At 37.2% G+C, this 26,761-nt stretch overlaps 2 protein-coding genes across 3 annotated transcripts; both read left to right on the top strand.

The window, feature by feature from the left end:
• The first annotated feature begins 535 nt into the window (after positions 1-535).
• Positions 536-19,095, top strand: NANOGNB (NANOG neighbor homeobox). The gene is made up of 4 exons (XM_015591458.1): positions 536-575; positions 5,400-5,740; positions 5,853-5,932; positions 19,035-19,095. Exons 1-4 carry the CDS (start codon positions 536-538, stop codon positions 19,093-19,095), a joined length of 522 nt encoding a protein of 173 aa, XP_015446944.1.
• Positions 19,096-21,805: 2,710 nt separating this feature from the next.
• Positions 21,806-25,697, top strand: NANOG (Nanog homeobox). 2 transcript variants are annotated; one of them, XM_015591474.1, is made up of 4 exons: positions 21,806-21,956; positions 23,776-24,038; positions 25,089-25,175; positions 25,359-25,697. In XM_015591474.1, exons 1-4 carry the CDS (start codon positions 21,806-21,808, stop codon positions 25,695-25,697), a joined length of 840 nt encoding a protein of 279 aa, XP_015446960.1. The 2 variants fall into 2 exon arrangements, with proteins under 2 accessions (XP_015446960.1, XP_006914738.1); XM_006914676.1 differs by having other exon boundaries at positions 25,311-25,697.
• Positions 25,698-26,761: the final 1,064 nt, after the last annotated feature.

Raw genomic sequence — 26,761 nt, 5'->3', positions numbered from 1 at the left:
ATTCCAGGTACATTTTGAAGAAAGGAAAGCAAGGCTTCTGACAAATTGAGTGCGGGCTATGAGAAAAGGAGAGGAGTCAAAGATGCTGCCAAAGTTTTTGACTTGATGAACTGGACTAATGGAGTTGGCATTACCAAAATAAAGAGAACTTTGAGTGGATCAGGGTTCAGTGAAGTTCGGATCGTGATCGAGTTTGGGAATTTTAAGTTTGACTTAAATTACCTATTAGACATTCAAGCAGAGATATTGAATTGGGAGTTGGATATACACACCTGGAGATAAAATTCTAAAAGTAATCACCATTTGAGTGGTATTAGAAACCTTGAGATTGGATTAGTGAGGCTAGGGCTGTATATATACAGGAGATAAGAGATCTAGGGATTTAGTCTTGAGTGACTCAGTAGGAAAGGGGATGGAGAGAGGTAGGGAGAAAGAAAAAACAAAAAAAAAGGAAACTTTGTAAAACCGGCCATTGATATAGATGGAAACTCAGAAAGTATGGTGTCCTGGAAGCCATGAGAAAGAAATTTTCAAGATGGAGAGAGGCCCCGATACTTCAGAAGTTCCTGATACAGGTATTGGGAATTGATCATTAGATTTTTGCAGTGTTAAGTTCATTAATTTGTGACTTTGACAAGAGGAGCATCCATAGAGGTTGGATTAAAGGCTGGACTGAAGTAAATTTGAGAGAGAATGAGAAGGAAAAAGTTATCGACATGTAAATAGCAAATATGGAGAACTCTTAAAAAGTTTTGTTGTAAAAGAAAATGAAGAAATGGGGTGGTAACAATAGAGGGATGTAGAATTCAAGAGTTTTTTCCCCCTAAATTGATAACTACAGTATGTTTATATTATAGATGGAAATGATACAAGGAGAAATGATGTAAATAATCATTTGAACCACACGAATTTGAAAGCTGCAAATTTTAAAATAGAATTAGTAAACTTAAATTTAAATAATTTTTTAATATGACTAAGCAATTTAACTGTAGTATGGTCTATAGTTAAAGTCTATGGCCATGCCACCCTGAACGTGCCCAATCTCGTCTGATCTTGGAAGCTAAGCAGGGTCAAGCCTGGTTAGTACTAGGACAGGAGACCACGTAGGATACCAGGTACTGCAGCTGTTAAAAAAATTAAAAAATAATAGATAAATAAAATAACTTTAGTATGGTCTATAATCCAGGGCTCTGCAAGCATTTCTTTTAATTGAGAGAAAATGTAGAAACCATAACATTTTCTGTTAAGTGTAAAATTCAATGTTTTTTCTTTAGCGAATTCACAAAACAGTACGATCATCACCATTTAATTCCAGAACATTTTTTTTTCTCACCCTAAAAAGAAAGCTATTAGCAGACACTCTCCGTTTTGTCCTACCCCAGTCCCTAACAATCGCTAACCTATTTTCTGTCTCTACAGAGTTGCCTAGACTGGACATTTCATAAACAGAATCACACAGTATATAACCTTTTGTGTCTGACTTCTTTCACGTGCCATGTTTTTAAGATTTATCCATGTTGAACATGAATTAGGATTTTATTCCCTTTTTGTGGTTAGATAATATCTCATTGCATGGATATACCATACTTTGTTTATCCATTCATCAGTTCGTGGACATTGGGGTTGTTTTCACTTTTTGGCAATTAAGAGTAATGTTGCTATGAACATTTACATAATAAGGTTTTGTGTGCACATATGTTTTCATTTCTCTTGCATGTAGTAGCTAAGAAAGAAATTACTAGGTCATATGGTAACTCTATGTTTAACTTTTAAAGAAACAATATTTTCTGCCTCTATTGAGATGATCATATGGTTTTTGTCCTTTATCTTATTGATATATTACATTGATTGATTTTCATATATCAAACTAACCTCACATTTCTGGGATAAATCTCACTTGGCCGTGGTGTATAATCCTTTCTATATGTTGCTGTATTTGGATTGCTAGTACTTTGTTGAAGATTTTTGCCTCTATATTCATAAAAAATATTAATCAAGTTTTCTTGGAATATCTCTAGTTTGGGCATCAGAGTGTGATGGTCAGTTTTATGTGCAATTTGGCTAAGCTACAGACCCCGGTTATTCAAACACTAATGTAGGTGTTGCTGGTATTAAGGTATTTTTCAGAGGTGATTAAAATCTATATCAGTTGACTAAAGAGAGATTATCCTAGATAACCTGAATAAACCTGATCCAATAAGTTAAGGCCTTAAAAGGTGAGTTGAGACTTTCCTGAAGAGAACAAATTCCACCTGTGGAAAAGTGCCAGCTTTCCTTTTCTGAAGTCTGCCTTGAGGATTTCCAACTTGCCCAGAGAATTCCCACAATCGTGTAAGCCAATTTCTTGCAATAAGTCTCTTAGATATATCTCCTACTGGTTCTGGTTCTATAGCTTAACCCAGACAGATAACAGGATAATTAACACTGGCCTCATAGAATGAATTGGGAAGTATTCTTTTCTATTCTATTTTTTGGAACACTTTGTGAAGGGTTAAATTATTTAAACATTAGTAGAATTCCCCAGAAAAATATCTAATTATGTGAGCATTTATAAAATTTATTTTTTAATCTCAGAAATTTATTCTATTATACGTATTAATCTGAAGTTCTTTTATCTCAAATGTACCCTTCTGTGTTAGTATTTATTGACCTACTTTATACTTTTTTTTTTTTTTGCTGCGTTATATTCCATAGTATAAAATATGAGCTTTTCTTTCAGCTTAGCAGGGCCAACCTTAAATCCTAACTACAAATCTTAGTAGCAGTGAAAGTTTGGGAGTTTGGACTTATTTATTTATCTATCTATCTACCTATCTATCTATCTATTTATTTATTTATATTTGAAGGATTTGGATAGAACTATGGATTAAATTGAGATTTCTAGGTTTATGTTCTTTCTGTGATGCTCCTTGTTCTCCAACATCTAATCTGTATCCCCTTGCAGGTTCTCAAGTTTTCTATTTTTGATTCATTTTCTTTGCTCTGTTTCCTTTTGATAAACCTTGATCTTTGACATTTTGTTAAGAAAAAGTAAACAAAAATACAACAAAACACAAATTTCCATGATTTTAGTAGCCATAGTATGCCTTATTGCAGTCGTTTGTAGTCAAAGATGCTCAGTGAAAATTAGATTTTTTTCAGTGATAACAGAGTGTAGGTTTAACCACAGCAGATTTGAACATTTAGATGAGAAGAGAGGTTTTATTATACAAAGAAAATGTAATCTTCTGAGGCAGAAATGAATGAACATGTGTGCGTGTGTGTGTGTTTTATATTTTTCTGCCTGCCAATGCTTGGCAATTGCAATTAAGCAGGCTGTGTGCACTGCAGCTAATTAGAGAAAGCAGGTTCCATCTAAAGAGGACAGAGGACAAGAGCCAGCCAATTGTTGATTACATGGGAATTTAGGCCCACCAATTTCAGATTTTTTTAATATGGAAATTTGAATTTTGATGTTGAATCTTTTTATTTTTATTCATTCACTTATTTATTTATCTATCTATCTATCTATTTATTTATTTATTTATTACGCCTACAGCACCTTGTCTTCCTAGGTGGTCTCCCATCCAAGTACTAACCAGGCCCGACCCTGCTTAGCTTCTGAAATCAGACGAGATCGGGCACATTCAGAAATCTTTTGATTTTTAAATGTTAGCCATACATTCAAAATTTTGCTTAAAAAAATTTCACAATATAAAGAAAACATATCTGCTGAATTCTGCCCACAGCTGCCATTTTGTAAACTCTCACTTAGTGATCTCATTCATTTCATGGCTTCAGTGATCTTCAAAGGTAAAGTAAATTCATTTTATCCACAATCAGACTCAATAAGTCTCTAGTGTTCACTCGCTTCATGAGAACTACTGTTTATTTCCATGGAGAAAAACCTAGAAAACTAGTAGTCATCACACTTTCCTCTTCCTCACAACTCTCCCCCAGTTTTCAGGTGTAACCTCAATATCTCTTGGTGCCATTTACTTCTCCATTTTTTCTTCCACCCTCCTATTCTCTAAAGCCTAAATCCATTACCATCCTAATAGCTATCTAGCTAATGGCCCCCTTGTCCACCATTGCTCCCTTCTCAGCTATTCTGTCTAGGCAGTCAGAAGCTTTTTTTTTTTTAATTTTTTTTCAGAAGCTCTTTAAAATACAAATTTATTTATATTAGTTTCTCTGTTTAAAACTTCACAAAGACTTACTATTGTCCTTAGCTAGAAGACCAAATTCTTTAGCTTTATAGAGGATTGCCTGGTATATGTATAATTGTTCAAATTATAATTAAATAAATGAATATATAATATAATTTTTTAAATTATGAAATCAAGAAAAGAAAAATTCCAAAGTGAATAAATTAAATAACGAAGAGGAACAGTGTATAAAAATGCAACTTAATTGATCTTAGCTACGAATTTTGAGTTAAAATTTGATTCAGGATTATTGATTTGGGTCTCTTGACTGCGAAAGGTAAAAGAGACACACGATAGTACATTGAAAAAATATATTAGTTTTCTAAGTAAAGGTTTTCCATGACTCTTAAAAATAATAATATACATATTTTAAATCTGAGCAAAAAATAAATAAATAAGTGAAATCTGAGTATAAATTTAACTTATGATTGTTGCAAAAAAGCACCTCAATTACAAAAAAAAATCACCTCTGGAATGTAAGTCTGAAATTACATCAATTATATAAAGAAGAAACTTGTCTTCCTATTAACTGTACAAGGAAAATGTGTATATATATCAAGAAACATCAGTTTTAAGTCCTAACAACTTGAAAAGAAGGGGGAATAGAACCAGAGTGCTTTAGAGTAAAAGGTGATAGTATTGGAATTAATAATTATGCTAGGACATGAGCATATGTCAGGACGATCCTGGGAAAATTGAAACGTATGGACAAATTTCTAAAAACTATATATCTTACTAAAATTCTCTCAAGACAAAACAGGAAACCTGAATAGTCCTTTAAGTAAGGTCGCTCGTAACTTGTTTATTTCAAAGTAACTTATTTTTGATGAATTCACATTACAAGGAGATGTATTAACTTAATATGTAGCCCTTTTCCTTAGTATGTGTTTAAATCTATAAGGAAATTATTTTCAAATTGTTGTTTTCATGAAAATCTTCACTGATAGGCGGTGAACACACAATGCTATATGTATATGCCTTACTGTTGAATAGTACACCTGAAATTTACTGGATTTCTTTAACCAATGTCACCAAAATAAAAATAAATTTTAAAAAAATCTTCATTGATTTTTATTAACTTTTTCTTTCCTCTCTGCTTTCCATCAATGTACAACATTGCTATTTTATGAGAATTAAGTATATTCTCACACTGAAGAATGTTGACTATGATCTGAAAGCCAAACTTAGCTGTAGTTTGATTTCATTCTACAGCTCTTGCTCTACAGAAACAACCATTTGTGCCTCGTGATCAAAATCCAGAGCAATCAAATAGGAATCATATTAAAGATGAAAGACAGGAAAAGAAAAAAGAGAGAAAAGGAGGAGGAGGAAAAGAAGAAAATGAAAAGGAAGTAGAAGAGAAACTGGAAGAGGAACAAGAGACAGAAGAGGAAAAGGAATTAAAAATGGAAAATGATGAAGAATATCCAGAGAAAAGATTAGTCAGTAAACCTCTCCTGGACACTCTGTGGGCAATGTTTAAGTTAAACAAATGTCCCACAATAGGAGATAGTCTATCACTTGCATTTACATTTAACATGACAGAAAAGCAGGTATGACAACATATTTCTTTACTGATGGAATCACTTGTATAGCACTATTACTCATATAAACCAATATCCCTATTCTTGGATTAATCACCTCCCCCACCTCATTTTTTTGCAGATAAATCAATGGTTTTTTAAAAAGAGGAAGAAATTCAATAAAGAAATGTATAAGCAGAAATATAAGAAAAAGCGTAAGAGGTAAGAATATTTTATATATAGAACATTAAGTAGAAAGGAAATAAAAAAGGAATATATTGACTTTTGGAGACAGTTTGTATTCACATAGTTACTGGATATCGCATAAACTTTTTCATGTTTCTAGCCTGTGAAAAAGAAAGTTTTCACTCTGCTCAACATACAAAAACACATATGCATACATAGACATGCCACTATTTACCATGTAGTCATATTACTAAATATACAACCACAGCCACTCGATTTTTATTAATCGTAGTATAGAATTGCTAATATTGTCTTTTTTATTCCTTAGGTACTAAATATATTTGATGCTTGTCTTTTTTTTCTATTGGCAGAACCTCATATATTTCAAAAGAATTAAGAAAAGATCGTCAATATTTTTAATACTGTATATAGAATGTTCATAAATTATTTACATACATTTACATACAAATAGTTATGTATTACCTCACTTGATCATCACTCTAAACCATAAATAAGTAAACTAAACTGCTGGGAAATAATGTGATTTCATCAGCAAGTACCAGTTCCTAAATATGTACTTTCATCTTTCAGCTATAAATGCTATGTGCTTTCAGTTATAATCTGGGAAATATTCTAGCTATATCGGTTTGTGTATCATATGTAATGCTTTATACACCCAATTTTCTCTATTAAAATTTCTATTGAAAATATTTAAAATTTCTTGTACCTTCACCTTCATAATTTCTTTACCTCTTTGAAATTTTTAGGATGATCACTTTGTTCTTCAGTGAAAATTTTTTTCAAATTGCCATATTTTGATATATGTTAAATATATGACTGTGTTATGAAATATTTTATATAACACCATTCTCATGTGTAAATGGAGTTCTGGGAGGATAAACAAGAAAATATTAACAATTGTTAATTCTACAGAGAACTAGATGAAGGGAATGCAAAGGAATTTCTAAATATTCTTTTTACACTACCATGGATTTGAAGTTTTTATAATGTAAGCTCATTGATTTTGTTTAAGAAAAAAAAATAATGAAGAAATTACTAACTTCTGTGGATATGTTCAGAGAATAAAAAGGAAAGCCACTGTAGAATCTAATGGATTTAGCGCATTTTGCAATCTGTCACTAGATCTCTAACAGGCCCCTTCTGACTTTTGTCTACAAACGTAACTACTTCTAGAAGGGTAATTTTCGTCTGTGAATGTGAAGAAATGAGAGGAGTAGAGTTATTTATATTTTGCAAGAGGAATTTTATGGATGGGCCATGGATAAGGAGAGAAGGAAAGATGACACCAATGGACATGAGAACAAGAGAATAAGTTGGAGGTTAAATGAGAGTATGAAAAATGATTGATAAAGAAACTTCAGATTATTATATACCACTACTCTTGTCACTCCCCAGAGTTAGTTCATCAAAGATTTTGACATTGATGTGGTTTTTACAATTCATGTGGATGTTCCATCTAACACCTAAGCCTTATAGTTTAATTTTCTAAAACTCGCTGACCTTCACCCACTTATGACCAAGATCTAGACCTTGTTGTCTAGTTTATTTCATGCCAGAAATCTCTAAAGTCCAAATCCTTTTCCCTACTTTTTTCCTGTTCTTCCAATTGCTTTCTATTGCCTTCCCAAAGCTTCAGTGCAAACTTGTGACGAATTCATGATTTGACGCCTCAATTTTCTCCTGATCTAGTAGCATCCTTCTGGTCTCATTCTGTTCTTTAAAGTCTGGATTATGTAGTTAGTAACCTGAATTACCATCTTACCTCAGTTGTCTTGCCCTTTTGTTTTTCCGCACACCTGGTGAAAACTTAGCCTTTTTTGAGCCTCAAAATACCCCTATACCAGATACTGATGGTAAAAATCAGTTTTTTTAAAAAATCACAGAAAAGAAAGACTATGTAGGTCTTTCTGGTTATCTATATTGATGCCACCAGGGTAGAATAGAGTCATAGATGAGGTCAGAGTTTATTATGCACAAATTATTTGGTAATTCAGAGTAGTAGTTTTGTAGTTCACATTAAAGGCTATATCAAAGTTATGAATTTATTATTATTCCATCCTTTTTTTAAAAAAAATCTCATTTTATATCCTTTTATTATCTTACCCTTCTTCAACTCAGACTTCATCACAATCCACCAAAACCTTTCTACTCATACCTTTTTCTCTGCCTACCAACATGTTCAAGTACCTCTGATTCTAAAAATAAAAACCCAGCCTTGCTCTACTATCCTGTTGGTTTGTAATCTTGAGATGTCAACCTTTCCTGGGTGAAATCTGAAACCGGCCCCATTCAGGGAGAGCAAGGAGAGACTGAAGAAAGGCAGACCACTCCAGATTGGTGGGTGGCAGGTTTAAGAAGTGAGGGAACGTACTCATACGCCTTCTCTTCAGTGGCCTCAAGACAAGTTGATCTCTGCATCCATCCACCAGAATCTTAAATCTATATAAAACCCTTAACTGTTCAGTCACATATACTGTTCAGATGGTCTCAAGGACACATATCTCTCAAGACCGTATCCTTGAAAATGACTCCTACTGTGTTAACAGTAGGCAGAATGTAAATCCCAAGGGGAGGGGAGGGGAGGGAGTGAAGAGCCTCTGATTTCCAGGTCTAGCTCAAGGGTCAACCAGAAGTCACATCCTGGAACACTACCCCTTGTGACTGACTCTTATAATCTTATATGTCTCCTCTTCCAAAATGCCTTGAGCAGTCAACAAGGGATTTCAGTAGCATGGAGGTGGTTCGTTGGTGGCTATGTGGCTGCACTGGAGACAGATGCCACAGCAACAATATAGGTACATGCAAGAAAAAGACCAGATTAAGATAACAATTCCCAAACTAAGTAACAGTTTTTTCCACCAAGAGCCCCATAATCCAAAACACTGATTTATTAAGTCCCCTAGGCTAGAGGATGGATCACTCAGGTTATTTACTTGGGTCCCCATGTGATTTAATAAAGAGGATACTTTAGTAGACTCATCAGGTATGAACACATAGCATCCTGTTTTGGTAATAGCACAAGTTCCTCCTAGGGAGGACAGCTTTTAATGATGTCCAAGTCTATCCTATTTTGGAGGATAGTTTTTCTCATTAGAGACATTTCAGTGTTCAGTAAAGACAGGTTTTATACTATCATTTAAGTCTTGTTTAGTGAGTTTAGTAAGGGCCTCTAGGTGTGCTCAAATGTTCTCCAGGCAAATGGGACAAAGACAGCAGCCAAATGGTCACACCAGTGGGACACAGAATGTTCCCACTTGGCCTTGAGGAGAGGAGGTCGGCACTTCAGGAACTCATTCTAGTTGTGCATACTAGACACGTTGGCTGGGGGAGGCAGCGTTGTCGGGGGTGAGGAGATGGACTCGGGGAGGGATATGCCAGATCCCCACCTTCTCTCTTTCAATGGTGCATGTTCCTTCCTAGGTATAGCATGTTTCAACAGCTCCATCTCACAACAGGACAACAAGATCCCAGCGGAGACTAAGTAGTTCCCCCTCACCCAGGAGTACAAAGTAATCCAAGCATTTCAGTGGGATGTCCCACTGCAAACTCCAGTAGACATCGTTTTCCCCAGGCCTGATGGGGCTCGGTGTTCTCAGATCCATGGTAGGACTCAGGGCAACGGCTGCTTCCCTCGACTTTCATTCCTTCATGGAAGGTGCCATGGCAGCTGTCCCCAGGCTGCATGTGGGGCAACAGGCCCTCCTGGTTGATCATTCAAATGCATTAAGGTCTGAGACAGTACTTTAGTCCACCCAACCAAGGTGGTTTCACCTGTTAATGATTTGATCTGATCTGCTGCATTTTTCTTTCCCATTAACCCTGCTGTTTGTGGGTTATAGGGGAAATAGAACCTTTAGTGTCATTCTTTTGCTCAGTCTTGCATATCATAACCTTTGAAATGTGACCTCCAATCCCTGTCTATTTGATGAGGGTATCTGTACATGATACTCAGCTTCTCTAAACCCCTAATGGTGGCAGCCTGGTTTGTACCATGACAGGAAAGCTTGGCTTAGGCCAGATGCAGTGTCCACACAAACTAAGGCATATTTAGAACCCTCCAATTTTCTCTTGTAGGTAGGGGGCCAATATCAACTTTGCCAATCCTTCACCAGTTGGAACAAAGGTGGATGGCCCCAAACTCCATTGGCAGTTGCCTTGTGCATTGTTTAGAAAACACAGGACATGCTTTTATTGAATTAACCAAGTCACTATATTTCAAGGGCAATTTAGCATCCTTAGCAATATGCCATCCCACCTGGGCCCTACAGCAGCTGCTCTTTCTATGCACCCAATCTGCTGTATCCACTAGAGGGTCATTTGCTAGGGCTCCTACTCAGGCTAAGGCATCAGCTTCCTGATTTGCAGGGAGTGTCAGTGCATTATGAGCCGGAGTGTGGAAAACAGTGAGGACCTCCTCAGGCCCTTGCAGGCGAACGCAATGTCCCTCCACACATCCTGACGCCACAATGGCTTACTCATGATCATTCACCCATAGGCTTCCCACTGTCTAATTGATAGGCTTAATCCCTTTAGAACAGCCCAGTTGTCAGTGCAAAAGGTTAACATCCAGGGCTCATGAGTGTTCACCAGCCAAAACCACTCTTGAGTTCAGCACGCTAGCTGCTGTGTTTCATTCCTGTTTCCATCCACATGATGTCAGTGTTGGGCTGAATAGTGACTACAGTCCTTGTGGCTAGATTGCCCCAACTAGTCCCATCTGTGTATACCAGGCATCAGTGGGAATTTTCCCCGCACCCTCTCTACAGGCTGCAGCAGCTGCTACAGGAATAGGGGCAAGGGCATCTGGAGGGTCTACATACTCTACAGGGCCTAGTAGCATCCACATTTCTAGCAACAGTGGGCTGGAGCACAGGGTGCTCCTCTGCTGCAAACAGACATGCCATTTAGTCAAAGTAGGACTTTGAGCCATGGCGGAGATGTATCTAATGGAACATATTCTCAACCTACCCTCTGAAAGGAAGGGACGTTCTTAAGAGGGTATGCTGTTCCTTTATGAGAGGCTCTATACTGCCAGGAGCTGTGGCTCTATGGGGGCATATTGGGTTTCCGTCCCCTTACGTAGCTAGGACTAAAATCCTAGGGGCACTCTCCCTCTCTGTTGTCTCTGCCACAGTGCCCAACCCATACCATCCGAAGTCACAGACACAGCTAATTCAAATGGTAGCCCTGTTTGGGAGATGCCCAGAGCTTTAATCTGCTTCGCTAGTATTTTTGTCTTCTCAAAGCTGGCTTGCTGCTCTGATTCCCAAGTCCCACATGTGCTCTTTCTTTACCAGGTGGCATAAAGGACAGAGGCACTGTGCCAGGTGGGGGATAAAACTCTTCCAAAATCTCTTCTACATTCTTTGAAGTTGAATAAGCTTGCAGTTTATCAATTATAGCTTCTGGGACAACGCGCATCTTACCCAACCAAACAACTCCCCAAAACTTTAGGGCAGTGCCTGGGCCTTGAATTTTCTGTGAGTTCAGCTCCCATTTCCTCCCTTGTAGTTGTTTCAGCAAAGTCTGTTGAGTGTCCTCAGCAGAGGTAAGTCTTCACGAGTTAACAGTTACCCCCAATGCAATGCGCTCATTTTACTGACATGGGAAAGGAGAACAGGGGCAGGTCTCTACCATTTCACGACATATTGTGGAGCTGTGCAGGGGGCCTTGGGGAAGCGCTTGAAAAGTCCACTATTGCCTATGCTTCTCCCACATGAAGGTAAAATGATCTTGTGACTCAGTGGCCAGGAGTATACTGACAAAAGCATTTGCTAAGTCCAGTACAGCAAGGTACACTCCTAGGACCATGGCCAAGGTATCTAAAATGGTGGGGGCCTCTTATGGATGGGGGTATCTTATGGATGGGGGCACGACCTTGTTCAATTCTCGATAGTCCCTGGTCATCCACCATAAGCCATTTGGCTTTTTCACTCTTTTCAATCTGCTATTTCATTCCCAGTAAAAAGTAAATGCTTTTTTCCCATTGGTTTTCATGTTGCAATTACTGTTACAACTCTCTTCAGTTGACTTTAAAACACTTTTCTCCAGAGTCAGCAAACTTTGTCTGCAAAGGGCCAAGTAGTAAATATTTTAGATTTGCAGACTATATGGTCTCTGTGATGACTATTAAACTCTGCTCCTGTAGCATGAAAGCAGCCATAGACAAAACATAAACAAATGAGTGTGGCTGTATCCCAATAAAACTTTATTTAAGGACACTGAAATTTGAATTTTGTATACTTTTCACCAGTCAGAAAATGTTAATCTTTTGATGTTTTTCCCTTAATCATTTAAAAATGTAAAAATCATTCTTATTTCATGGACCACACAGAACAGTAGCCAACCAGTTTGCCCATCCCTGGTCTAGTATATTGCTTTAGTCTCTTAATGGATCCTGCTCCATCCTCTTCCTTAGTTCCTCTTTAGCTGTTCTTATAAGACTAATTATATCATTCCCCACTTAAAAACCCTTCGGTGGTTCCACTGCCTTTAGTGTAAAATCCAAACGCTTTAGCATAAAATAGATCTGTATAATCCAGTTCCCAACTACTAGTTTTAGCATCATCTCTACCCATATCTATACCGAATGAACCATGCATAGTCCCCAGTAGGTGACAGGCTTCCTCATGCTTGCTGCTTTTTTCCTACTGCCTGCTCATCTTTACAGACAGAATTCAAATACCATCTTTTTATGATGATGTTCCTAACTCATTTCCGTCCACAATAGAAGTCTCTCCTTTGTACCCCTGCTGTTATCTCACATATATTTATACCACGGCGCCAGTAACATTTTCATGCACTCATTTGTTTGCATGGCTTCTTCTCCATACTATACTGTCAAATACTTTGGTATATGAAACATGCATAATTCATTTCTTTCTCCTAACACCTGACACTTCAGAGATGCTTAATAGTTGTTGAGTGAAAGAATGAATGGATTCCCCAAAATATAGAACACATAGAGAAGATAATAATAGCTAACATGTATTGGGCACTGAAAAAATGCCACGTACCTTTCTGATCAGTTTGTATGTATTACCTTACTTACTTGTTCCTTACATAAAGGAAACTGAGGCATAGAAATGGGAAAGTACTTGTCACATAACTAGCAGATGGAAGGGGGATTCAAATTCAGGCTGTCTGACTTCATGTCTGAACCACAAAGAATTTGACAAAGGTCTAAGAAACTTGGATTTCAAGATTCCTGTCTTTAACCCATTTACATTTGTCCTGAGAATACTCACTGTGTTTATCCCAAGATAATTCACGGATTACAGTCCTAACCTTATCCCCAAATTTTCCCACAAAATGTCTCGCTTTTATTATTATTTTTGCATCGCTCTAGTATATCGATAGTCTTGGGAAGCAAATGACATTATTCTACTTATAGCATTCTGTTTTTAATAGTGGTATTTCCATTTACAAAATATAGTAATTCTCAATTGCTGAAAATGTCAAATCCTAGAAAACATACAGTTGTTAGCCAAAGATTCATTTGATGAATCCAATTTATGTATACATTTCTGTTACATTAGGATTAGAGACAACTTTTGTTTAGAAATAACTCCAAGAACAGTTTTTATATTTTATTTTCACATTGAAAACTAGTCAGATTTGTTTCAGACTCAAAGAGTGTGTTTATGTAAAGTTAAATTAATACTGGCAGCGAGCTGCACTTTTTTTTTTTTCTAAATGTGAAATGGATTAATAAAAATGCAAGCTGGAAATGCCTTCCATCTTGGTCTGGATGGTTGTTACTTGAGTTGTATACATAAATAAAAATTCATTAAGCTGTATAACTTGACATTTGTTCCCTTCACTGAATGTACGTTATTTCTCAATTTTATTTAAAAAAAAAAAAAGCTATACCATATTTTCTCATTTTCTTGCCCTGACCCTTTCTAGTACCTTTTTTAAATTTGAATTCCTCAGAGAACTTTTTTTTTTTTTAATTGGGACAGAACATACCCTTAATCCCATGGGAAAAGGTCGTTGGAACTAATGGCAGAGGTGGGGTGCGGGTTGGGTGGAGAAGTTTCCTGGGTAGAAACACCTTAAATAAGATTACCTGCTTTGGAAGTTCCACTCCACCATCCAAGGGCACTTTTTTTTTTTGACTCTCTGAAGTAATATAGTGCAAGTGCATATGCACATGCTTTTGCACAGCAGCATTTCACCTATTTTGAAATGTAATTATTGTATTGGCTAATGTGTCCCCTGGTATTTCTTAGATGTAAACCATTAATAACATGATCTTTTCTAACAGTTTTTTGAGGGATGCTTCTTGATTAAGTGGGTAATTTTAAACACCTCGTTAAATACAGCTAGAAAATAAAACCAGTTTGTAAAGCCACATTTGCACATGATGCCAGCCTCACACATTTGTGTATCCCCAGAAACCCAGGTATGCCTCACCATTTTGACCATCTTTAATAAAATTATGTGTTAAATTTGAAAAAAAATTATTTTGAATTCCTTTTTCAACATCATGCTATTTGCCTTAGCTTTGAACTTTTCTTTTACATGATTAAACTTATTCCTGGGTAACAGGAACCTCTTGCTCCCCTTCCTCTAATCCCTTTATAATATTAGAATACTCTAGCATGCTGAAATATTTTAAGTATAATATTTAGATGCCTTATTATGAGGATTAACAGCTTTATTTCATCTCACTATCAGCAAGTTAGAGCAACTAAGGTGCAAGATTTTCCCCTTTATTCTCCCCACCACCACCCTCACCTCACCTTACTCCACTCCCACAATAACCTACTTTCCTAAATTCTTCTTCCTCATTCTCTAACACCTACTGAGAAATTGAGAAGCCTATTCTTTTCTGGGCCATAACAACACCTTGTTCCAGAGCAATCTTAAATGCGTGCTCAGCTTTGGTAGGCTTTCCCAGATGTTCTTCCTCTCCCCTGGGGACTAGACTGAACAGGGGGCAGAGAATCCCTTTTTACATCAGGTCAAAGATGCCTTGAGGGTAGGGCGGAAAAGAGGGAGTGATGCCCTGATATCAGTAGCTCAGGGTCAAGACTCTGACGATTCAGTCTGATGGTTTACCCTTTAGAACTCTCCACTAGAAGAACTTAGAATTTGGTACACGTAATAATTTAGGCCTTAAATATAAAAAACCTTTTAGTAAGATCTGACAAATCTAAAACTGAACCACAAGGAAGAAATTTGTTTTTTGTTTGTTTGCTTTTGAGAGTTCTTGTAATTCTCCAATATTTTGAATATCAGTGTTTTTGCCACTAGACCTGATGGATTGATTTATTTAATAAATATGTATTGAGCATTTTCCCTACTGCCTACCACTGTATTCCAGAGCAGCACTTCTCAAAAGTTAGGGCACATAAGAATTAGAGATTCTTAAAAGACAGATTCCTGTGCCCCGCTCCCGGAGATTCTGATTCAATAGTTCTGGGGTAACACCCAGCCCAAGAATTTGCATTTCAAACAAGTTCCCAGGTGATGCTGATATAGCCAGAAAAGAGACTATGCAATGCTAGCACTAGGTTATAGCGACAAGCCAGGCCTTTGAGAAGTTTTTGTTCCAGCCAGGTCCAAATGCACCCAAAAAACTATGACTAAAATGCAATGACAACTGCTGTGGAAGGAGCTGGGCACAGAAGAGGGGCACCTAATTCATTGGGAGGAGAGGGACTATAGACGATGACACCTGATCTGTGTCTTGAAAGATAACTAAAATGAGCCAAGCAAAGAAAAAGGAGAAAAGCAATCAAGAGAGGAGATTGGTTGAATAGAATTTGCCAAATCTTGAAATTGGCTCGAAAGGCAGGCAGAGAGCAGACTGTGAGTTTACGTAGAGAAGACTTAAGCAGAGGGAAAATATGGCTGAATTTGAAATAAATTACTCCAGTGCACAGTTTAAATGGTAGAAAAAATGTCAATGATGTCTAATGTATTTTCCCATTAGGTGAATCTTTCATTGTACTTCAAAACTTATGTTCATGATAAGGTTATTGATGAAACAAGATCAATCACAAGTAAATTAGTAAAACTGGATGATAAATACAAATATGTTATGAGGGTTTATCAGGTTGTCACTATGTAAGTTTGGAGTTTTTCATAATGAAGAGTTTCTTTTCGAGGGGAAAAAAGTATGTGCTCTTACAGCTATAAAAGGTAAAATAAGTGAAGAATATACTATGTAATTCTATTTGTAATCTCTTTACCAGCAGTTTTGTTGGTTGAGTGGTCAGTCTTTACAATACAAGTAATTCGAGAGCAATCTAACTCCCAGAAAAGCCAGAAGGAGTATTTGTTGCAAATTAAAGTTGACCCTTTTAAAAGCACTCCACATTCATTGAATTCAGTTTAGGGGACCTGAGGCAAGGAACATTGTTGTTTTCTAAGAGTGTAAACCCAACCTAGAGAGCCGTTAGAAACTGGTTATTCACATAAATAGTTTGCAAACCAGGGAGACTTCTGGGGGAAACAAAGTATGCTCCCCTAGACAAGAGAAAAGTCATCTTTTATAGAGAATTTTCCCAACCACTGTTCCCGTTTTGGTCCATTTTATGTAAATGAGGTTTCTGAATTGTACGGGGTTTTTTTGGTATACAATTTGTATAGTGTTGATAGCACAGGGCAGGTCTCAGTCAACTAGTCAAAAGATGAAACCAGGGCTTCTCTTCAGTGGTTGACTGAGACATCATAAAAAAGCAGGGCACAATGTGGGAAGCCAAGAGTTCAGTCTGAGGTTCCTCCTGGCACACAGAGTACATGCGAAGCCCCTGCCCGCAAATGACTGCTAGACTCTCATCATTTGTAAGTTTGGGCCCTCGGTTAACCATGGAAAGTCCGTCTCAGCAGATAAATTCCTTTTCAGGGTTCACGTCAAATGAATTTTTCTTCTCTGGGTCCAAAAGTGTTATTTTATATATCACACTGAAGTAAAATTTAATATTTAGATGGCTCCTACCCTCTATTTGCTTCCAGATCCTTAGATGTCATTTAAACCCATTTCTTCATTAACGAATAACATAGAACATCTACTATTTGCTTGGTACTGTTCTAGAACAGTAGTTCTCAAACAGTAGCATGTGAAAAAAATCAACTGGAGAACTCTTTAAACACAGATTCCTAGTGACCCCCACCAGAGATTCCTATTCAGTAATTCTGTGGTAAAGCCCATCCACTTGTGTCCCTAACAGGCTCCCAGGTGATGCTGATGGTGCTGGCCTATGGATCACACTCTTCTAGGGCTGGGGATACTACACTAAACAAAACAGACAAAAATTAAAATAATTGCCCTCATAGAACTTATATTTTAGTAATAGTGGGGAGATTGAAGATGATGATAGGTGATAGATGATATAGATGATAGATAGATAGATAGATAGATAGATAGATAGATAGATAGATGATAGAATATTATGCAAGATGATGATAAATGCTATGAAGAAAAAACAAGTAGAGAAGTAAAGGCTGTGGGAGACATTATTGAGAAGGCGATATTATAGATTTAAAAGAAGGGAGAAATCAAGCTGGTTAGATTTGTAATGGGGAGGAATAGATCTGAGAGAGATAAAAGGGCCAAAGCACTGATTCTGGAGTTTCCTGGCTTGTTCTAGTATCAGCATTGAGGCCAGCTCATGGGGTGGAGGAGAGAGAGCACAAGGAGAAGAGACAGAGGTACACTACAAGGCTAGAGGAGGGCTTGTGTAATGCAGTAGTTTGATTTGTTACTCTGAATGTGAGAAAGCCAAAGGAGGATTTTGAGCAAAAGAATAGTTTGATGGGACATGCCTTAAAAAATTTTTTTTTATTCTGGTCAAAAGGCTGAGACTAGATAATAGGCTAGGTTGCAAATAGGAAAATCACTAAGGAGGCTATTGTAATAATGTAAGCAATAGATGGTAGTTTGAATAGGTCGGTAGCCTTGTGGACACCTGGCAAAGGTCAAGTGACGCCAGTGTTGGCATACTTGCCAATGTGAGCTTACTTTTTTGCCAGGGTATGCAGATAATTTCAAGCTCAAAAACAAAATAAATACATGTTCTTTAAAAAAAAAAAAAAAAAAAGACCATTTCTTGCTACTCTGCTGGTTTGCTGGTTGTACAAGATTTAGTCCATGTGATGATCAAAAACTCAAATAGTGGAAAAAGGAAACATGGGGAAAGATTAAAAGAAAGAAGCAATTGGATTCTAGATATGTTTTGATGGCATAGTCAACAAAGATGGCTTTATAACTTTGGCCTGAACAACTAGACAGACCGATGGAGTTGTCATAGATTGATAGAGAAGACCATAAGAGGAGACTGTGTAAGGAGGAACATTGGGAGTTTGGTTTTGGAAATATTCATTTTGTGCTGCCTATTAGAAATCCAAGTGGAGATGTTAAGTTGGGTGTTGGATATATGAGACTTGAGATTGGGGAATAGGTCTGGGATAAAGATATACATTTGAAAGTCAAAAGCTTATAGATGGTATTTAAAGTCATAAGAAAAGGCATGATGAGATCACCAAGGTAGTGAGAACTAAGCTTTGGTACACTTTAACTTTTAGATAGATACACAGAAGATAAGGAAGAACTAGAAAGGAGACAGAGAGAACCAATCAGGAGATTTAATTCAAAACTTACATTTAGTCATTGTTTTTTGTTTGTTTGTTTGTTTGTTTATTACCCATGGTCACTTCTTCACCTATCAGGTCTCTCAACTAATTCCAATAATAAACGAATGAATAAACAAATATTTCCTGGACAATAAATGTTTGTTAAATTACCAAATATACATACTTATATGTATGTACATGTATTGATAAGAAATAGTTACCTATAGAATGAGTTTATTAGGTAGAGTGAAACAATGTAAAGAAAAGAGAAATAAGATAAAGAGGCTCAAATATATGGTGATGATTGAACTAGACTATTGGTGATGAGCATGATGTAGTACATACAGATGTTGAATTATAATGTTGCACAGCCAAAACTTATATAATGTTATAAATCAATGCTACCTCAATAAAAAATAAATTTTGAAAGAAAAAAAAACAAAAAAATTTATGACTCGCTGAAGACTCAGATGATAGTTAACATTTTTAGCAATAAAGTATGTTTAATTAATGTATGTACATTGTCTTTCAGATACAGTGCTATTACATACTTAATAGACTACAGTGGAGTATTGGAGAAAGTTTCCAATTAGCAATAATCGAACCTCGGATAAACCTCATGTGTCTACGCAAAGCTACAGTGGTGTAAACATAACATTTATATGCCCTGGAAAACCAAAATATTTGTGTGACTCATGTTATCACGGTATGTGCTTTATTGTGATAGTCTGGAACAGAACATGCAATATCTCGGAGGTATGCCCATAAAATCTAAAATAAGGGTTTCACCGAATCACTTCCATTTGTGGCTCTGGACTCCAGCACATTATAACACACCCCTCCTCCAACCAGACAGCCTACCCAAACAAACCCAAGGTCTCCGACAGCTTCTGAAGCATTCTCAATCTTATTCAAATTGCTTTCCTGGGCAAAGAATGTAGTAAGTCTGCCTCTAGCTACCAGCCCCACTTCCCTTTGGTCTTTCACTCCGGAGGCTCTTACACTAGATACAATGGAACACGAGTTGGGGGGATGGGGTGAATTTGTCCCGGGCTTTCCTGCAAAGACCCCCATCAGCAAAGAATGAAGATTCTGGTACCTGCAGTTTAGAGAGCTGCAGGAAAACTAAGCATGGTGGCCTTGACTGCGTTCGTCTACAAACTGCTGATTGAGGGCCGGGAAGTCACATTTTCCCCTTTATAAATTTTCCCCCCATTTTTATTAAGATGTAAATTGACATATAATTCTGTATTAGTTTAAAGTTCACAACATAATAATTTATGTATATGTTGCAAAATGATTACCGTAGTAAGTTCATCCACTACCTCACATTCCCTTTTTTAAAGAAATTGTATTCTAGTTCTAATGAAACAGAGACCATTTGCCTGAAGCACAATGTATTTCCACCCACCTTCTCCTTGACTCCCCTATTCAAATCCTTTCCCTCCAGAAGGATGGTCTGTGAAAACAAAGAAAAGGTTATATAGAAGTTCATCCCCTCATTGGGACCCTGCAGTATTTTAATGCTCACAAAGTTGGCATCTTTGCATTGTGAATAAAAATCAGCTGGCATGGGTGCAAAGCCAGCAGCTCTAGGTGGAGACCTAAGTAGCAGAGTGCATAGGGGGATTAGTCAAGAGCTGTAACTTAGAAAAATATATAATTGGTATTTGCTAAGGGTTCTTTTAGGGGTGGGAGACTGAAAAAGAGGAAGAAATCTTGTTTCTTGAGTGTTGAATTTGGGAATGGGGAGGAAAATTGAAAGCCATAATCTGTTATCTTTGTCATAAATAGGTTAGTGCTGGAACCCAACTCCAAAAACTGTTCTTTTAGAAGACATACCAAAAAAAAAAAAAAGGGGGATGGAGGGGAGTTGAAGGATTTGACTGAATTACCTGACCAGAGAAGGAAAAGCTGATTAAAGAAAGAGCCAGAGGGGGAAAAACCAGAAAAAGATGACTGCTTGGGAAGGAGGGATAGACAAGGAGGGCAAACATTGACTCTAAAAGGAACCTATCACAAACACTTGCTTTGGCAAGTCCAGTATAAAAATTACATTTGCCTAGAGAATGTTCTTCTTTGCCTCCTTCCTTTAATTGGATTGGCCAATAAATTTCATTATTTTACATCTAGTAATGTCTCAGGTAAAATTAAAAGGTAGTGCTTTCATTCTATCCTGTTGTTCACTGGATTAAAATAAAAATCACGACAAAAGGTGATTTCAAACTTGGAAGGCATGGGCATAGGATCCTGATAGAACTCCTATTTAACAGCGCTGTTTGTAGGTCGCTGATGTATCAAATACTGCATTTAGAATTTAGTATTTTATTTCTTTTAATTCTTACAACAACACAAAATTTTTTTGTCCCTATTTACAGATGAGGAAGCTGAGACTTCTTAAAGTGGGTGAACCAAGATTCCAGTAATGAGTGTAAAGAAACTAAAACTCTTCAATGGTAATGGTTTATGCATAATTACTAACAGGACACCAAAGTGTCTTAGGTTAGCAGATCCCAGCTCCTTTCCTCTGGCTTTTATTGAAAACAGGACATGTACAGTCCCAGTAGAAAGACTATCCTCTTTCTGAAAGCTAAAAAACAAGAAGGAACTCCAGTGGAAGTTGAACACAAGTACGATTTTTAACATCAATTGATGCCTTAGCCACGCACAATATGTGTTTTACTGTGACTTCAGGGTGAATCAAAGAGGAAAATGGAGTAAGTTGGAGTATCTGCATAACTAGCCCTATTTCGAGACCTTAAGAGGGTCTCAAAACCAAGAAATTGATTATCCTAGTGGGAGTTTCTATCACCTGAGGTAGCGTCAGGAATTAGAGGTGCATGTTTGATTTTAAAATGGTGGAAACACGCTGAATCCAGAAATATTTCATTGCTGGGTTTATTTCGTCTCCAGGTTCGGTGGCCCCAGTTTTCTCCTTCTCCACCCAGTCTGGGCTATTCCGCAGCTACCTTTTGCATCACAATGGCCTTGGTGAGACTGGCAGACAGGATTAACAGAATTCGCAAGGGTGTGTGTGGGTGTGGGGCTGCCAGGAGGGGCGGGTCTAAATTTGGTTGAGCCTTACTTATAAATCTAGAGCCTCCAAATTTTTCACCTTTTGCTAGATAGGGCTGGTTTGCGCTTGTTCCTGTAAAAGTGACTCACTTCATTCTGTCTTTTTGATTCTTTTACATCTGGAGATCTTTGCATTTCTCTAAATTCTTTTACTGAGATACTTAAGCCTGGGCCTTTCTTACAATCTAGCTCTTTGGTTTTTTTTCCTCTCTGCTTCAACTCGGCAACATGAGTGTGGATCCAGCTTGTTCCCAGAGCTCACCTTGCCCTGAAGCATCCAGTTCTAGGGAACCTTCGCCAGTGCCTGATATTTATGGGCCGGAAGGAAATTATGCATCCTTGCAAATGTCATCTGCTGAGACACTCAACACGGAGACTGGTAAGAAAAAATTAAATCCTTGAAAGCCTGAGTTCCTTAAGGGAGAGAGAAAGAAGGAAAGGGGGAGTAAGGGTCATCTTTTTTCCCCTCTTGAGCAATTATAGCCCATTAGTAGAAGCAGGTGTCATTATCTATTTATCCTGTGACACCTCCTTCAATCGTAATTTAGTGGCGCGTGTCCTTTCACCTATGTCCCAGGTGTCAGGAGTTGTGAACAGAGGCTAGGGACATGGGACTCAGCAGTTAAACTGCATACCGTATATTTGAGACTTAATGAATAGGCACCGTGGAAACACAAATGTGTTGTGATAGTAAGCTGATGTATAAATCTTAACATCGAGCCTGGCACAAAATAACAGTAAATATTGCTAAACCAAAAGTCATAACATCACAGCTTGGGGTGGGGGGCCGGTTGTGAGCATCACCTTTCTGGTTCATCTCTTCCAGGAATGCTTTTTATGGCTAATTATATGAATCTTAACCTTATTGAGATGTTTTATCTTCTACAACAGTAGCAATTGGCTTTTCTCCCACCCTTTGGATGTGTGGGTGTTATTGGGCAGCTCTGTTTGTGAGCACATGCTATGCTCAAATCTCCTAAATAGCAAGGAAGTGTTCATCCCATTTAATGGTAGATGATTCCAAAACGTTTAACCTGCTGACAGTCGATGTGGCTAGAGCTTGGATTTGAGACCCAGTCTGGCTTCGAAATAATAACTAGCAGTGTGGGGAGGATGCTCGGGATACTGTAAAGCCGGTATCGCTTTTTTGGAAATCGTTTTGGAAGAAGTTAAAAATAAAAAGGTAAACCAACTTTTTTACCCAAGAATGCCATTTTTAGTATAGTATAAAATAATAGCTTAAATAGCTATTTACATTATTATTACACTGTAAAACTGGTTATGGAGAAGGAATGAGTAAACAAAATAAATGCTACATTTGAGTGTTAGATTTTAATGTTACCTGTTTTCCTACACTTTATGTTAATATCCTTCGATAATTTCAAACATTGTAAATAAAGCACTGGAATTTGAGAAACAGCTTTTATTTTTTATTTTTCTATATAATATGATTTTAATTTTATAAAAAAATGTGCATATCTTTCCAGAAGACTACAAGGATATACAGAATTTTTTTTTTTTTTTTTTGCCTTTTAAAGCCTGCATTTCTACCGTGACTAGGCTAGAATTGGAGTTAAACACTGGGAATTCCTCAATGTAAATAAGAATGGAAGTGCCTCCCAAATCTAGTTAATAAGGAAAATTAATTTTCAGTTACAAAGTCAGTATACGCCAGCGCTAGACAATTTTTATCTGTTACCTCATTTTAATCAATGAAGAAACTCAGTGAGGGAAGGATAATTTTGGAGACAGGTTACAGAGCTAAGAAAAGCAAAGCCTGGCTTGAAAGAAGCTTATCAAAACTCACATGACCTGTTCTGATATTTGGAACTGGGCAGTAAACTGTTGATTTTATAGGATTTTCAGAAACTGATCATCAGTTTATAAAAATTATGTAGGTAATAATTAAGATTACAAAAGGAAGTTACAGAGAGAATACAGTAGGTTGGAGTCGGGTAATCAATCCATTTGACCTTTATGAACAGCAGGGTGTTGTCAAAGAGATTTGAGTCCCACTATGTTCCCCAGCAGTTTTAGCCATAAAATGGTGACACTGGTACACTTGACTAGGCAGAGTATTCTGAGTTGCTTAAGAATTGTCACTACCTAGCTCTGTGGTTGTGAGGACTTCAAAAATGCTTTGAAAACAGTACATTTGCAAACTTAATATTTGAAAAGTATCATTTTATTCCCAACAGTTTCTCCTCTTCCTTCCAACATGGATCTGCTTATTCAGAACAGCCCTGATTCTTCCACCAGTCCCAACATTATCCTACCCACTTTCGTAGAGAACAGCACAGTGAAGAAGGAAGAGAAGGTCCAGATCAAGAAGCAGAAGATCAGAACTGTCTTCTCACAGACCCAGCTCTGTGTGCTCAACGAGAGATTTCAGAGACAGAAATATCTCAGCCTCCAGCAGATGCAGGAACTTTCCAACATCCTGAACCTTAGCTACAAACAGGTAGGGTTGTTTTGTTGTTTCTTTTGTAGTAAAAAGTGAAAATAAAAGCTAATTTGCAGATGAGGATTGCTAACCTCTTTCTCTGCACTGTGTTATGCACCCCTCCACACAAATAATTTAATTTTAATATGAAAACAATGTTTTTCTAACGTGTTTCACGACCATCTTGCATAAAGTAGTCTATGGTGTGAATGTGTCATAATTTATTGAACGTTTTCTTCTGTTGCACAAACCAAAATTGTGGACGTTTCCAATTTTGCCTTAATCAAGGGAGGTGTGTATACTGCTCCAGATTAGGAGGGAGCCTAACCAACACTGAGTCTCATTAAAATAAAAACTGCATCTTTTGTTTTTATCTGCATTCAATTGCTAATGAGGTTACTATCATTTTTCATAACATTTATTGACATTTTATTCAGTATGATATTTTATGGTTTCCTATCACTGGTGCCATAATTAGAAAGTTCTCTATTCCATGATCTTATGATATATTTGTGTATATAGATAGATAGATATTCTTCTGATCTTCCTGTGATCCGATTTTCTAACTTAAGTTTATAAACTATGAGGAAATTTTAGTTTATTGGGTGCTACGCTATAACTTGATATTTTCTAAATAGTTGTCATAGTGGTATATTTCATAATTCCTAAATTAAAATACTACCGTTATCATAAAATATGTAATGTTCTTTACAGGGAAAGGGCTTTTTTGTCAAACAGATTGCCTTTAACTGACTAATGTCATGGGTAAACCAAAGGGAGATGAGTAGACATTTAAATGTGTACTTCTGATTACTGGATTTATAATGTGTTGTCTTTAACTGGTTAGGTTTGTTAAACAGAAAGCAGACAACTGACTTTTGAAGGGCTTGAAAATTCATTCATTGAATATTGGTTCTAGATTTAAAAAGACTCTACAAATTCAAATTTATTCCTGAGCTTAAGACAGTTGTAACTGTCAGGGGGAAAAAAATGTTAACAACATTCTTCGATCCCTAGCACGTTTGTAATACTAGCATTTCATGTTTTCCTGTCACTTTTTTCCTGCAGATTAAAACCTGGTTCCAGAACCAGAGAATGAAATGTAAGAGATGGCAGAAGTACAACTGGCCAAAGAATAGCAACTGCGCAATGCGGGTAACAGGACACTTACTTTTCTACTCTTTCCTTTCAATGACTTTCTAGTTTCGTCCATTGCCGAAGCATACTTCCCAGCCACAGACAGTTATGATTTCCTTTTACTCTTTCAGTTAACCCACCCTTCTCTTTCAGAAGGGCTCAGCAACAACAGAGTACCCGGGGCTCTCTTCCTGTCACCAGGGATGTCTGGTGAATGCTTCTGGTAACCTTTCCATGTGGAGCAACCAGACCTGCAGTAACCCAACTTGGAGCTACCACTCCTGGAACAGTCAGACCTGGTGCCCCCAAGCCTGGAACAACCAGGCCTGGAACAACCAGCTCTACAGCTGTGGAGAGGAAGCCCTGCAGCCCCAGATCCAGTTCCAGCAAAACCGTCCTGTAAGTGATTTGGAGGCCACCTTGGAAATGGCTGGGGAAAGCTATGATGTAATACAACAAATCCCCAAGTATTGTAGTGTCCAGCAAACCATGGATTTATTCCCAAATTACTTTATGAACGTACAGCCTGAAGATGTGTGATAATGGCTACACTGTTCAGTCAATTTGGGCAGTGGCTGTATCACTTCTAGAATTTTTCTATGGGTCCCTGCCTTGATATGTGCCAATTTGGAGGGGTGGGGGTGGGGCGTGACTGGAATCTAATCAAAGAGGTTTCTTTAGCCTTGCTGCTATAGACAAAATGATAAAAGATGTCTCTGGCTATATATAACTAGCTGTTATACTATTTTGGGTATTGTCTTCAAAGTCTAGAATCCTAACCTCAAGAAGAGAAAGTAAAAGTACAAAGATGTGTGATGAAGGATGATACATATTTTCTGGGCTTGAGAAGCTTGTTGAAAACATCTGTAAAAACATCTGCTCAGGTGAAGGGTTAAGCTATAATGTGCTTCATTGATTTCCTCTGCCCCTTTTGCTGTTTTACTACAACTCCCAATTTGTAAGAGATGTTTTGTATTTTGTGTATCATGATAATAGTACCAGTTGACTAATTGGTTTATAAGTTCAAGTACAAATAAAACATGTATTTTACCTTTAGCTGCCTCCACTCTTGATTTCACCCAGTGATCCAATGAGTAAAAATTTGCATGGGTTTTTATTGTATATTTGATGTGGGGGGTAGATTAACAAATCTCTAGCCGTTGGGGAGACTGCTATCTAAGAAATGAGTAAAGGAAAAGTAAGCTAGGATACAATGCTAGCAGGTGACTGATTAATTAAACCTGAATAAACTTATTTCCTCCTTGTGTATGTAATGTTAAAACAAAATTTGTAGTTATTTTGCACTTAAAGAAGAGTGCCACATCTGGAAGACGTGGTTAAGCAGAGCTCTTAGTTTTATAAAGAAGCTAAATGAAGAGCAGCCAGGGGAGAGACCAATAATGGAATCTTGCCCTATAAACTCATATGGTAGGTTCTGTGATTGCACTTCAGTATAATTATACTCTGCCACAACTATTTGATATAAGCTTATTTTTAAACATTTAAAAACTAAAATTCCAACTTTTATTTTTTAGACAACCACAAGGTACAATTTAATGTGTCATTTTACCATGAATCTACAAATGTATTAATGTTGTTAACAT

This window comes from Pteropus alecto, unplaced genomic scaffold (assembly GCF_000325575.1).
Source record: "Pteropus alecto unplaced genomic scaffold, ASM32557v1 scaffold94, whole genome shotgun sequence".
Classification (NCBI taxonomy): domain Eukaryota; kingdom Metazoa; phylum Chordata; class Mammalia; order Chiroptera; family Pteropodidae; genus Pteropus; species Pteropus alecto.
The sequence above is the reverse complement of the archived record's forward strand: the minus strand, read 5'-3'. Positions and strand labels throughout refer to the sequence as shown.